The sequence below is a fragment of the Prosopis cineraria genome, unplaced genomic scaffold, assembly GCF_029017545.1.
Source record: "Prosopis cineraria cultivar Desert tree isolate PC_DT_omini unplaced genomic scaffold, ASM2901754v1 PC10, whole genome shotgun sequence".
NCBI classification, from domain to species: domain Eukaryota; kingdom Viridiplantae; phylum Streptophyta; class Magnoliopsida; order Fabales; family Fabaceae; genus Prosopis; species Prosopis cineraria.
In genome coordinates, this window is record NW_026555341.1 from 5,232,859 (window position 1) to 5,244,405 (window position 11,547).

Here is an 11,547-nt window from a genome sequence, read left to right on the forward strand (position 1 = left end):
AAGTTAATTTTTCTTTCAAATCATTTTTTAAAAAAATATTATCTAAACATCATCACATTTTGTTAATCAATATTTTTATAATTAATTTTTTTTAATTGAAATTCAAATGTGCCCTTAAGCTTAGGGCTTTATTACACTTACTATCATGACCGTAATAGAAAATGTATAATCTACATTGACGGTACAAAAAAACTGAAACTTTCTTTTAATAAAATACTTACTTGTTGGCAATTTGACCACGATGCTAAGAAAAAAATTTATTTACTAATATATTACACTTTTAAAAATATTTTTTTAAATATTATAAATTTAAAACTCAGTTTGGATCAAACCATGTTTTAAATTTTTTAAACATAAAAGTACAGAATTCAGTCTTAATCCAATTGAGTTTAATATTTATCCTTTTTAAAAAACAAAAACTTGATGTGACAAGCATGACAAGCTATGCCCATTTCTACCACTGGCTCACCCTAATAGATGATTGCATTCTATAATCTTTAAAGTTGAAAAATGAGTGAGTCTAGCTTATATGACTCGACCTTAAAAGACTTAAACTCATAAGTTCAATTATCTTAAAATCTATCATTTTTTGAAATCTAACTATTAATCAAAGGGCTTATAGTTGGGGCCCTGTAAGTCACGTTTTTAATTTTTTAATTTTTAAAATTAAAATTTTTTATTTTAATATTTCATATTTTTTTAAATATAAGTTGTAATGTTTATCAAAATAAAATGGGCTTAAAAAAGTTGTCCTAATCCTATTGCATTTTTTAGGGCTTATAAGGCCTAGATTTCAAAACTTAGTTTTCCTAAAAAAATACAATTTTTCAAGTCTAAACCTTTATAAAAATGGATTTAAATGGTGGGTTACCAAACTCGACTTTTATTCTAGACTATAATAGCTTTCTTTCCCTTCATTTTGAAGGGTACTCATTCAGCGCAAGAAGAGGGGGAGGACCAACTCACAGTGAAGAAAAGGAAAACTATTAGAGTCAGGAATAAGGGTTTAGTTTGAACGGGCCGCTATTTAAATCAATTTTTATAAGGATTTAAACTTGAAAAATTACATTTAAAGCAACTGGGTTTTGAAGCCTAGGCCTGAAAAGTTCTAAAAAAGAGCTAGGGCTAGGGTGGCCTTTTTAGGCCTCATTTTATTTTGGTGAATATTATAACTTGTATTTTTAAAAACTATGAAATATTATAATTAAAAATCTTAATTTTTAAAAATTAAAAATGATAAAAGCAGGCTTGTGAACTTGGCTTTGAGCCCTTTGAATAAGGATTGAATTTTAGAAAATGATAAATTTTGGGGTAACTGAGCTTATGGGCTTGAGCCTTTTAGGGTAGGATAGTGGTATGCTATATGAGCCAAACTTACCCATTTCTCATATTTAAAAATTATGGAATACAATCATCTGTTAGGGTAGGATAGTGGTATGCTATATGCCCAGCTTATTATGCTTGTCACATTAATTTTTTTAAGTACAAGTATTGAACTTGGTCTAGCAGAGATTGGGTTCTGTACTTTTATGTTTAAAAAAATTTGAAACTCGATATGCTTCAAATTGAGTTTTAAATTTATAGTATTTAAGAAAATATTTTTAAAAGTGTAACATATTGATAAATAATTTTTTTTTTGTGGTACCGTGGTCAAGTTGCCTTACTTGGTTATTAATAAATAAAATTAGCTCCAATGGCATTTTTATAGATGAATTCGTTTACTAAAAGATGCTTTAAAAGGTACGTGCAAAAAGAGGTTAAAAGAGGAAAAATCTCAAACTGGACAAATCTGGGAACTGGTCTTTCATTTTAACCTAGCCCAATGCCAAGGGCCTTGGTGTAATTAGAGTCAAGATACCTTCAAGATAAAGCGGTGGAATGCCAATAACAAAAATGACAAGAAATATTAAAGCCGAGTTCTCTCTCTCAAACCCTCTTCTTTTGATATTAGAGTGCTGATTTGAGACTTTTGATGCTTCCTCTTTAGTTTCAGATGCTTTGATGTCTTGGGATTAAAACGGGAGAAAACTGGGGGGATCACACCCTAGGAGGAGGCTAGACCTATAACTTGCACCTAAACTTCTACCGAGTGATGAAGTGACCCAGCAATGAGGGAATTGGAGTTATGCCCTTTCTTCAGAAAGGAGGGAACCCAGAAGGAAATCATCTGAAAACAACGCCCTCAACTTTTATTGATAATTGTTTGATAAAAGCCTTTTAACGATGAATTTGTCCTATGAGTTATAGGTAGAAACGTGGGCTGTCTTAAAAACAATAACAAAGTATGACTATTGCTTTCAATTGAAATGGAAAATTAATTGTATTGAGGGAGGCTTTAATTCTCTGCTGCAGCGGCATGATTATGTATTTCTCTTCTTTACAGCTGATGCACCTCCTGTGTCTATCCCTCTTCTTAAAGTACAGTGACAATAACAAAGAAATATATAACCACAGAGAGAGCATTCTAGTGATAATGTTGCGTTCAACATAACGTGGAACTTTACAGTGAAGAGGGTAAGCTGTGCGGGCAAACATCCCAACAAAATCAGCCTGCAGAAGCCTAGGACAAGGAAAGTTTCAAAAGCAAGCCAAGCAAAGTTCCAATAAGACCCACGAAAATGGCAAAGCCGAAGGAAAAGCCCTGATCACTTCCACGAATTTTTCGCCTTTTCATCATGTCCTGCACATCAACAAAACAGATGGATTGGTTAAATTTGCACCGGCCAACTACACAGTATATTATGCATCTTGGGTTTCAAACTACAGGCGTAAACTAAACATGGACAACAACAAATTATAGTAAAGAAAAAATATCCAGCACCCCAACTAGAACTGAACATTTCTCATTCAATCAGTTTCTCTTTAAAGTTTAAACCATAAACCTGATCAATAAGCCCCTCTATCTGCACCGTTTCCTAGCAAACTTTCCTGTCATGCCTTTATATCTCCCTAAATGTCAATACATTTTCATTCTACCAGCATACAGGAAACGAGGACATGTTTTTACGATGAGAAATTAAACTGTCTACAATGGTCAAAAGCAACCTGGGTCCTCTGTGCCGTTGTTGTAATAAAAGATCCGGATCTTCCAGCATTCGATTCGAAGGGTCCAAATATTCTAGAGCCGAGTATTATGAAGGATTGATGAAGTAAGAAATGAGGGAATAGGAAGGAATTCCTTGTTAATTTATGAAACCAATATCTGACTTCATAAATCAACTAAGTCATGGGGAATCTCTGAAGGAAGTTTCTAAATAATTCATCACACTTCATAACATATTGCACTTACTTATGCTTCCATTTCAACCAGGATAATCTGCACACAAGCTACTAACTACCTTCTAGGTATTAGACACCTATTCTAAAATAAATAAATACTTGAGACTTGGATAATAAATCAACAATTACTTGACATCTAGACAGATTTCATAACTATCTAATCCATAACTACTATTTGAAAACTATTTCCAAAGACCGATTCTTCACATATCCCCTTCTCCTGGTACGTTTGTGCCTCCTAGGGTATGAATGAATGATAGGAGGAACTCTTTCAGTATTCCTCTGTTCTTCTTTTCCTTTTTCTTGCATTTTTCTCAAGGGAGGAGAGCACAAATGATACTTGAAGTTGTAAATTATATTCATAACTAGATGTTCAGTCATGTCAGACAAATATTGGAACTTCGAAGTATATTTCTAAATCTAAGCTAAACCAAAACCCCCTTGACAAAGGAGTAACGTGAGATAACAAGTTCATAATTACCAGTTCCTGTCGCAGTTGCATCGTTTGTCTATTAGCAGCATCTCTTTCTTCTTTCAGGCGCTGTAAAGCCTGACTCTTCATTCAAAGAAAATTGAATCGTAAAAAATAGCTTAAGAAAATAATTGGCTAACGTACAACAATGATAAGCCTGCCTTGAATTTGATCATGGAGGCATTATATACCATAATGCAGGCAAGAGTTTACTATAATTCCCACCATTTTATGACAAGTGACTACAAACTTAAATAGCATAATTTGGTAGTGATTCGTTGTGATTAAAAACTGGAACACAAAAAAAAAAAACAAAGAAAGAAAGAAAGATCGAAAGTAAATAAAAGATAGAGGAACCACTGGTAGCCTGATTCTAGTTCTACCCTGATAGGGGAAGAAATACAACAGAGGCAGATGTAGTTTTGCTGTGAAAAATTTCGCAGTGGGAAATTCCTCACAGATTTTACTGCCCCCACACTATGGCTTTTCTTTTCCCTTTCTATTCAACATGCGTAGTCAAATCCTATAATGCAACTTCTGCATTAGTGGTCTATGCATTCATATGATGGAACAAAAGTCCTCACAAAACTCAAGAATTGAATGTGACGTCCAAACTGATTTAATTATTTGCTGCTCTTTGGTCAAGTCATCAATAGAAATCTGCATATTCTCATTTCCCTGGCTTAAGTCATTGGAAATTTGAATTTGTTTTGCCTTTCTAAAGGGCGACCAGCCTAAGTGCATTCCGGTTTGATAAATGAGATTGAGATGCAACATCCGGGTAAATGCAAGGAATGACCAAATAAATGAAGCATAAAACGGCAATGAAGGTTTCAGAAAGGAGGGAAGAAAAAATATAAGACTCACAGAATCAGAATCAAGATCTTGTATGGACCTCTTCAATGCTTCATCTTCCAAATTTCCTTGAGCTGAGTTAGGGCAGAGAAATACAACTCTTAGTCTGCATTCCTCTATTGTTGACTTTCCACTATCCTTATTAAACTGCATGCCAAACTAAAGCGTTGGTGATAGAGTTCTCCTTTAGGAAACTGATCTTTTGAGACAAAGACAGTGTTGGCTTTCTTACAATATCTGACGAAAGCTCATCAACCTTAGTATTAGGATTCACTACTGTACTCTGTAAGAGAAACTTGTCTTTCCGTTGCACCTCGGTAGGATATTCATGCTGGACATGGAGTGTGACTGTAAAACCCCAACAAAAAATAAAAAATAAAAAATGATAGATGCTAATACCGCAGCATGATAAGAATTCAAAAGCAAATTGTATACAAGATATTTTTTAAGCCAAACTGAAACAAAAGGAGAGAATTGTAAGAAAATAATACACCGAAGGCCAACTCGGGGGGAATATCAAAGGTTTGTTCTTTGAAGCCTACAAGTAATGAGCCAAAAAACAGGTCTTTTGGGACCCTCAAGACCACAAATAGAGTATTACATTCTCCAAAATAAGCTTCTATTTACAGATTCCTCTCAGCGATGTGGAAGATAAACGTTCACTTTCCATGCCTTATATGGAACAGATTATGTCTAAATGCATGTCAAACCAAACAGCACTTTGTTTAGATGTATATCTGGATTCACCTCTGATGATACATGAGTCCTCCGGTTGCACAATGCCAGTGTTTGGCCGTACGAAGTACTTCTTAGGTGAAGTGGTTTTGACCTAGAATTTGATCAGAATGCACTGAGAATCAGCTAAAGAGAAGTGTATCAAGCAACGAGAAGTATGCTCACGCTTATTCAGTTAACGAGTACCTTAAAAGCAACGTGGTGTCCTGTGTTGTTCGAAACTTTAATTTCACAAAATGATGGCTTCTCCAGCTCAACTGATTACATGAATTTCGTAGGAATAACTGAATCAGAACTCAGACATCTAAATTAAGGAAACAATAGAGGGAAAAGATTCAGATTTCAAGGTAACCCTAATAGCTTTTCACATGCAAAACCTTCTATGCATTCCAATCATAGCTCAAGACATCTCTACCAAATCAAAATATTCTGCTTTCCGGATTCCTATAACCTAACTAGCATGCAATCTTGAAAACAGAAATAGTAATGCTTGAATTTCTAACTGATAAATGCCAAATAGAACAGCCAACCAGATTGGTCCACATAGTCATGGGATCAAATCCCATTCGATGTGAGTACCTTTGAAAGCGTTTTAAGTCTGAAGATATATGCCTTGGCTTTGGTGAGTCACCAGACTCAACTCATCTAAACTTTCTTTCACAAAAAAATGCCAAATAGAACCGTGACAATATCCGACTGATTTTCAATATGTTAATATGGCAGGGGAAAGGCAGAATAAACCCAGCAGGTTTGTCATTTGAAAGTCATGCGCACTTCAATCACTTCAAAGTCCTTGTTTTGGTTCCCAAGAAGCGAAGGAAACGAATTACATGTCAATTTCATGTGTGATTTAACAACGGCCGGTGACATTTCATTTCAAGCAAAATATACAACCTCCACATATTCCGTTCTTTCACCCAAAGGTTTCTCGGGTATGACGTTAAAAAATTCTGGTTCAGATTTTGATTGTCAGTCTCTTAAATTTCTCATTATCATCAACGTTACTTCCCAAAAAAAAAAAAGGACAAGAAACTTATTGTCATCACGATCCCAGAAGAATGACGCGCAGGCACGGATAAAAACGCGATGGATGCAGAAATATCCATCGCGAAGCCATCGATTAATAAACGAAAATAAGAAATAAAGTAATGGATAGAAAGGAGGAGGGGGTGAGGGGAGGAATGTGAAGGGTACAGTACATACACTGAAATCTGAGCTCATCGGGAGTAACAGAAATGAGTGAATTTCCAACAGCAGCAGCAGAACTCATGACGAAGCCTAGACACAAAATGAGAGTTTCCAGAATCGCCAACTGATTAAAGCAACAGAGGGAAGCATCGGAGGGAAGGGGGAGGGGGGGACAAATTTCCGAAAGAAGCGGGAGAGAGTGGGATGAAATAAGAAGAGATGGTAGAGAAAAGGAATGACGGTTACGATATGGAGGTGGAACGAGGAGCATGGGCCACCGATTGGGAGCACGACTCAGGAGTTAGCCCACCCTCCGATGTGTGCGGCAAAACTAACTGTCAACGCTTCCTGGCAGGGAAGGGCACAATCGTCACTCTATGTTGCGTCCAATGGAGCCAACGCCCTCCTCGACACTGTGGAGGGAAAGGGAGGAAAAAAAAGGGAGAGACCCTGGTCCTTTACTATTCAACAGCGCTAACATTGGATGCCACGTCTCTGTTTCTTCAACTAATTATCGCCCTTCTTTTCCTGAATAAATTTATTCACAAGCTAAGAACGTGCTTTTACTTTTTACTGTTTGTCATGCTACATGTGTACATGCACGCCCACTAATTTATGCTTTTACTTTTATTATTATTATTATCATCATCATCATCATTATCAGAAGCTGTAAATGGAGCCGTGAAAACAGGCCGAACTCATTTGGCCTACCCATTTAAATAGAAGGCTGATCTTGAGTGTTGGGTGCTTCAATGAATAGTCAAGCCAGTCTGAATGGGTTTTAAAAAAAACGAGTTGCCCCTTTCAGGTCATGAGACAGCCCGTTTAAATTCATGCATGTATGTGTGTGTAATTGTTAATATTTAATAAAATGTGGAGAGAGAACCCAAATATTAAAAAGAGTAAACATATTTAAAAAAACCCTTAACAAAATCTTGATATTTTTGTCATGCCAGCATCAGGACGATATTGTTTTATTGATATTTTAAAGAACACTATTTGATTTATTAAGCTTTTGTTTGGTTTGGTTTTAAGAATTTGAGCAATTCGACATTTTAATTGGCTAATTTTATTTATAATTTAATTTTTTTTATTTTCATATATTTATTTTCAAAAAAATTGAAAAAATAAACATTAGAAGAACCAAAAAAACCTTAAGGCTAGCCCAGCCCTGACCCAGCGAAATTTGGGTCAAATTTTACAAATAATAAAGTTTTTTAAACCCAACACCATCAAAGGCAGGCCCATTTTCCCACCCCTACCTGTAAAACATAAACTATAGATCCGATCATTTAGCTCGGGTTCAAACCACTGACGGAATCGGGTCAAAGATGTAGCATTACGATGCCAACATTTTCTTCGTCTTTTCAATAACTGATGAGATTCATTAACCTGATGATGGGGTTTGCGTAAATAAGTGCATTAGAACTAAAACAAGGGAACAAAATGATTACATCGTACCTCGTTATGACTACTCGGATAATTAATTATGGAAAAGAAATACGACAGAAATGTCCGTTCCAAAAAAGAAATAAAAATATGACAGAAATTTTCTTACCAAAGAAAAAATGGCATAATTTACTTTACAGCCAACCAATCGAACTAATCGAAATGCTTATTCCAATTCAGCACACCCCATTTTGAAGACGAAACAAGAGGGGAAGTGAAAAGCCACACGGGATCACTTGAAAGTGGATAGTCTGGGAAGCTTGTCTCTCAGATAATACAATCTGGCCCTCCTCACCTTTCGGTGGCTTACTACTTTGATTTCTTTGATATTTGGCGAGTACCTGTGACAAGAAACATGAACAACGATATCAGACAGAATATCACAATGACAATCTGGAATGACCTTCGGAATAAATGCTACGGAGATGAAAAGTTACATTGAACATGAGCATCATTTGGCAACCTCAATTTGAACATTTAGCTACGTTGTTTGGATAACTTATTTGAGATTGTAAAGTGGGGATTTAACAAAGCTCACCCAGACTCATTTTTCATTAGTTATGAGGAGTGCTCTGTATAAACAAGCCAAAAGAAAATGCCACGGCCAGAGCATACAAATTAAACATAAATTACAGCATGTTTTAATCAATTAATAGTAAACATGAATCTAGCAGTTAAAAGCCCAATTCCTTTTTTTTTTTTTTTTTCGGGATAAAATGTTCAACCATAGATATGAATGCCCCATCTCCCGTCATTCTTCCTACAGGGAAGAGATGGGACGGCGCTTTTGGGCTGACTTCTATTACAAGCAACATTTTTGAAGGAAGTCATAATTGACTTTTTATAGTTTTCTAGGTTTCTTATATTTATGTGTGTATGCATGTAGATAGAGAAAGAAAGAAAGATCTAGATAGATACATAGATATACAAGTTGGGAAATAACACAGAACAAGATGCCTTAATAAGAGTTTACAACCCTCCCAATGCATAAAGATGGGATGAACTAGGCCTCTCCAACGCTAAAATCAATTCCACAACAACGTCAACCAGTTCCATATCAATTGTCTAACAGCCCTCATTTTAACAACCTACATAATTACCTAGGAGACCAGTGTGGATGATGCATGTGTCACTTTAATGCAATATACGTTCTCAGCAATTTCAATTTAATATTTTAGTCATTCAATGCATTTCAGAAGAATTTCCCCTTTCAGCAGGAAGATTTTATATCCTCGTCAAAACAACAATTAACACAAGGTGTTCTGGCACAATGAGCAACAAGATTATCCACCAATGCAAATGATGATAATAGTCCATTAATGTAAGGGAAGACACTTACACTGGGAAAACTATCTCAACCCCCACTCCGGCAATAATTCTTCGGATTCGAATTGTTGTGTGAATGCCAGCATTTTGTTTTGATATAACAATACCTTTATAAACAGACAACCTACGCCTGTTTTCAGGAACCTCCTGAAAATAGGATAAAGAAGACCGCAATAAATTTCCTTTCAACTCAGGAATCTTAAACAAATAAAAGATAGAAACAAATTACCAATTTAATTTCCACAATATCACCAGTCCTTAGGTCCGGAGTTGGCCTCTCCTTATCAGAAGCCTCAATTGCTCTCTGATTCAATATCTACAAGAACAACAGAAACGCATCTCTTGACTTTGTTTCACAGTTTACTATGTCCTTAGGGGTTCAAATCACACACAAAGAACCAAATGCCAAATGAAAGGTGATGGCATCCAAAAATTTAAAATTGAAAGGTATCTTGTTAGAGATCATACTTCCAAATAAATTACATTATGCATTTCAACAACACAACGGACAAGATTTTTGCATTGAAGGATTATTTAAAAATACGGATATCTTTATCTCACAAATGCTTTTTGCTGGGCTTTAAAATGCTTCAGCAAAAGATGTACGCGGCAGCAAGCTCAAAATCAAGTAGCAAGCCGTTATGGAGGAAGAACTATACCCGTCAAAATCCTCGTCTATCACGCCTGTAAACATTTCAAGTTTGGAGAGCAATACTACCTGCTCAGTTTGACCATATTAAACAACTCTACGTGTCCTTACAAATAGCAACGGACACAACAACCATACATTACATTAAGATCCACCTAATCTCCTTACCTATTTCCACAAATTTCTGATAACTAAAGTGCTCCTCTAAAAATTAAACAAATCATGAAGACGGGTTAAATTACAAAAGGGAATTGCTAGATTACCCCCATAATATCTCCGAGCCTAACTCGAGGCTTTCTGGGAGGCTTGGGTTCATCTACTTTAGGATCAGAGTCCAACTCTTCCGCTTCAGCTTCCTGAACTTCTTCAACAATGGCCGACTCAATCTCTTCAACATTATCAGTACCTTCACCGCCGCTTTCGGAATTCGACTCAGCTCTCACAGCAAACGTAGACTTAATTGGTTGGGCAACGAGAGGACTGCAACTCCATGAAATTGAGTTCGAAGTAACTCTAGAAAACAACGGAAGGCTACAAGAACCAAGCGCGGAGGGGCAGCAAAACACCATAGTAGGTATACCCAACTTTGGGGGGAAACATTGATTGGGGTTTTGTGGCATGGCACACAGCGCCTGTAAACTCCAAACCATTAGCAAAACGGGAAGCATGCATCAAAATGCTGGCATAAAGGTACAGAAAGGAACGAAAGTGATAACCTGATTAAGAATTTGGGGCGCCATGTTCAAAAGAAAAACTAGGGTTTTGACAGAAATGGAGAAAACGGTCACTGCGTGAAGGGCATGAGAGCCCCAACTGCTCTTGAACTGTGAGCGAGAGGTCAGCAGGAAGGAATAAGAAGGCCTTATCTAATTTTATCTCTCCCTCAGTCCTCCCCGGTTAACGGATTGCGCTCCCTTCCCTCATGCGAAATAAATAAAATTAAACTACGCGAGGTGGTCTTGTCCATACAAAATGTAATGGAAAACTCGCTCCTTCTTTCAATTAGAACGGAGGCACCTGCCATAATATGAGGGTTTTGCGAACTCTTTAACAAAGATCTTTGATTTTTTATGATATAGATTTCTTAATTTCTTATTTTACTTTTGTTTGATTTGTTATTAATATATTTAGATTTTCTCATTTAGACTTAATTTAAAGCCATATATTTTTATAAATTTTTTTTTGGCTTTTTAATATATTTGATCCTTTTATCAAGAAAAATTAGAGGGGAGGCACTAAAAGGTGAAAGTTGACATTACGAGCACTAACCATTCATAAACTTTAACTTACATCGGAGCAGTATGTTACTAGGCTATAAGATTATTGGATCGAAACAAACCCACTCTAGGAAACCTCTTATAAGCCTATTTTATATGGGCTCATGCAATCCTGGTTTCTATACGTTTGATCATTTTCTGAATTCAAAATGCATTAGGTTAGGCCTAGTAACCCTTTTTTTTTAAAAAAAAAATCAACATCAGAACATCACAAATTAATTAAATTATTCTGAAAAAACAAAACAAACAAAACAAATCTTGATCCTCAATTATATCATGATCATAAGTAAATCTTGTATTTGCTAATTACTCAAGGT

At 35.9% G+C, this 11,547-nt stretch overlaps 2 protein-coding genes across 7 annotated transcripts; both read right to left on the bottom strand.

The window, feature by feature from the left end:
* Window positions 1-2,301: 2,301 nt before the first annotated feature.
* LOC129321309 (vesicle-associated protein 2-1-like) lies at window positions 2,302-6,949 on the bottom strand. 6 transcript variants are annotated; one of them, XM_054967035.1, is made up of 8 exons: window positions 6,776-6,949; window positions 6,545-6,619; window positions 5,528-5,598; window positions 5,354-5,435; window positions 4,839-4,954; window positions 4,619-4,765; window positions 3,761-3,835; window positions 2,302-2,680 (listed from the first exon to the last, which is right to left on the bottom strand). In XM_054967035.1, the coding sequence occupies exons 1-8, from the start codon at window positions 6,798-6,800 to the stop codon at window positions 2,561-2,563; spliced, it is 711 nt and encodes a 236-aa protein (XP_054823010.1). In that variant the 5' UTR covers window positions 6,801-6,949; the 3' UTR covers window positions 2,302-2,560. The 6 variants fall into 6 exon arrangements, with proteins under 6 accessions (XP_054823010.1, XP_054823006.1, XP_054823005.1 ...); XM_054967031.1 differs by having other exon boundaries at window positions 3,761-3,829; window positions 6,545-6,949; XM_054967030.1 differs by having other exon boundaries at window positions 6,545-6,949.
* A 1,030-nt stretch (window positions 6,950-7,979) lies between these two features.
* LOC129321704 (50S ribosomal protein L19-1, chloroplastic) lies at window positions 7,980-10,904 on the bottom strand. The gene is made up of 5 exons (XM_054967583.1): window positions 10,670-10,904; window positions 10,217-10,585; window positions 9,534-9,620; window positions 9,318-9,451; window positions 7,980-8,319 (listed from the first exon to the last, which is right to left on the bottom strand). Exons 1-5 carry the CDS (start codon window positions 10,691-10,693, stop codon window positions 8,211-8,213), a joined length of 723 nt encoding a protein of 240 aa, XP_054823558.1. The 5' UTR covers window positions 10,694-10,904; the 3' UTR covers window positions 7,980-8,210.
* Between the last annotated feature and the right edge of the window lie 643 nt (window positions 10,905-11,547).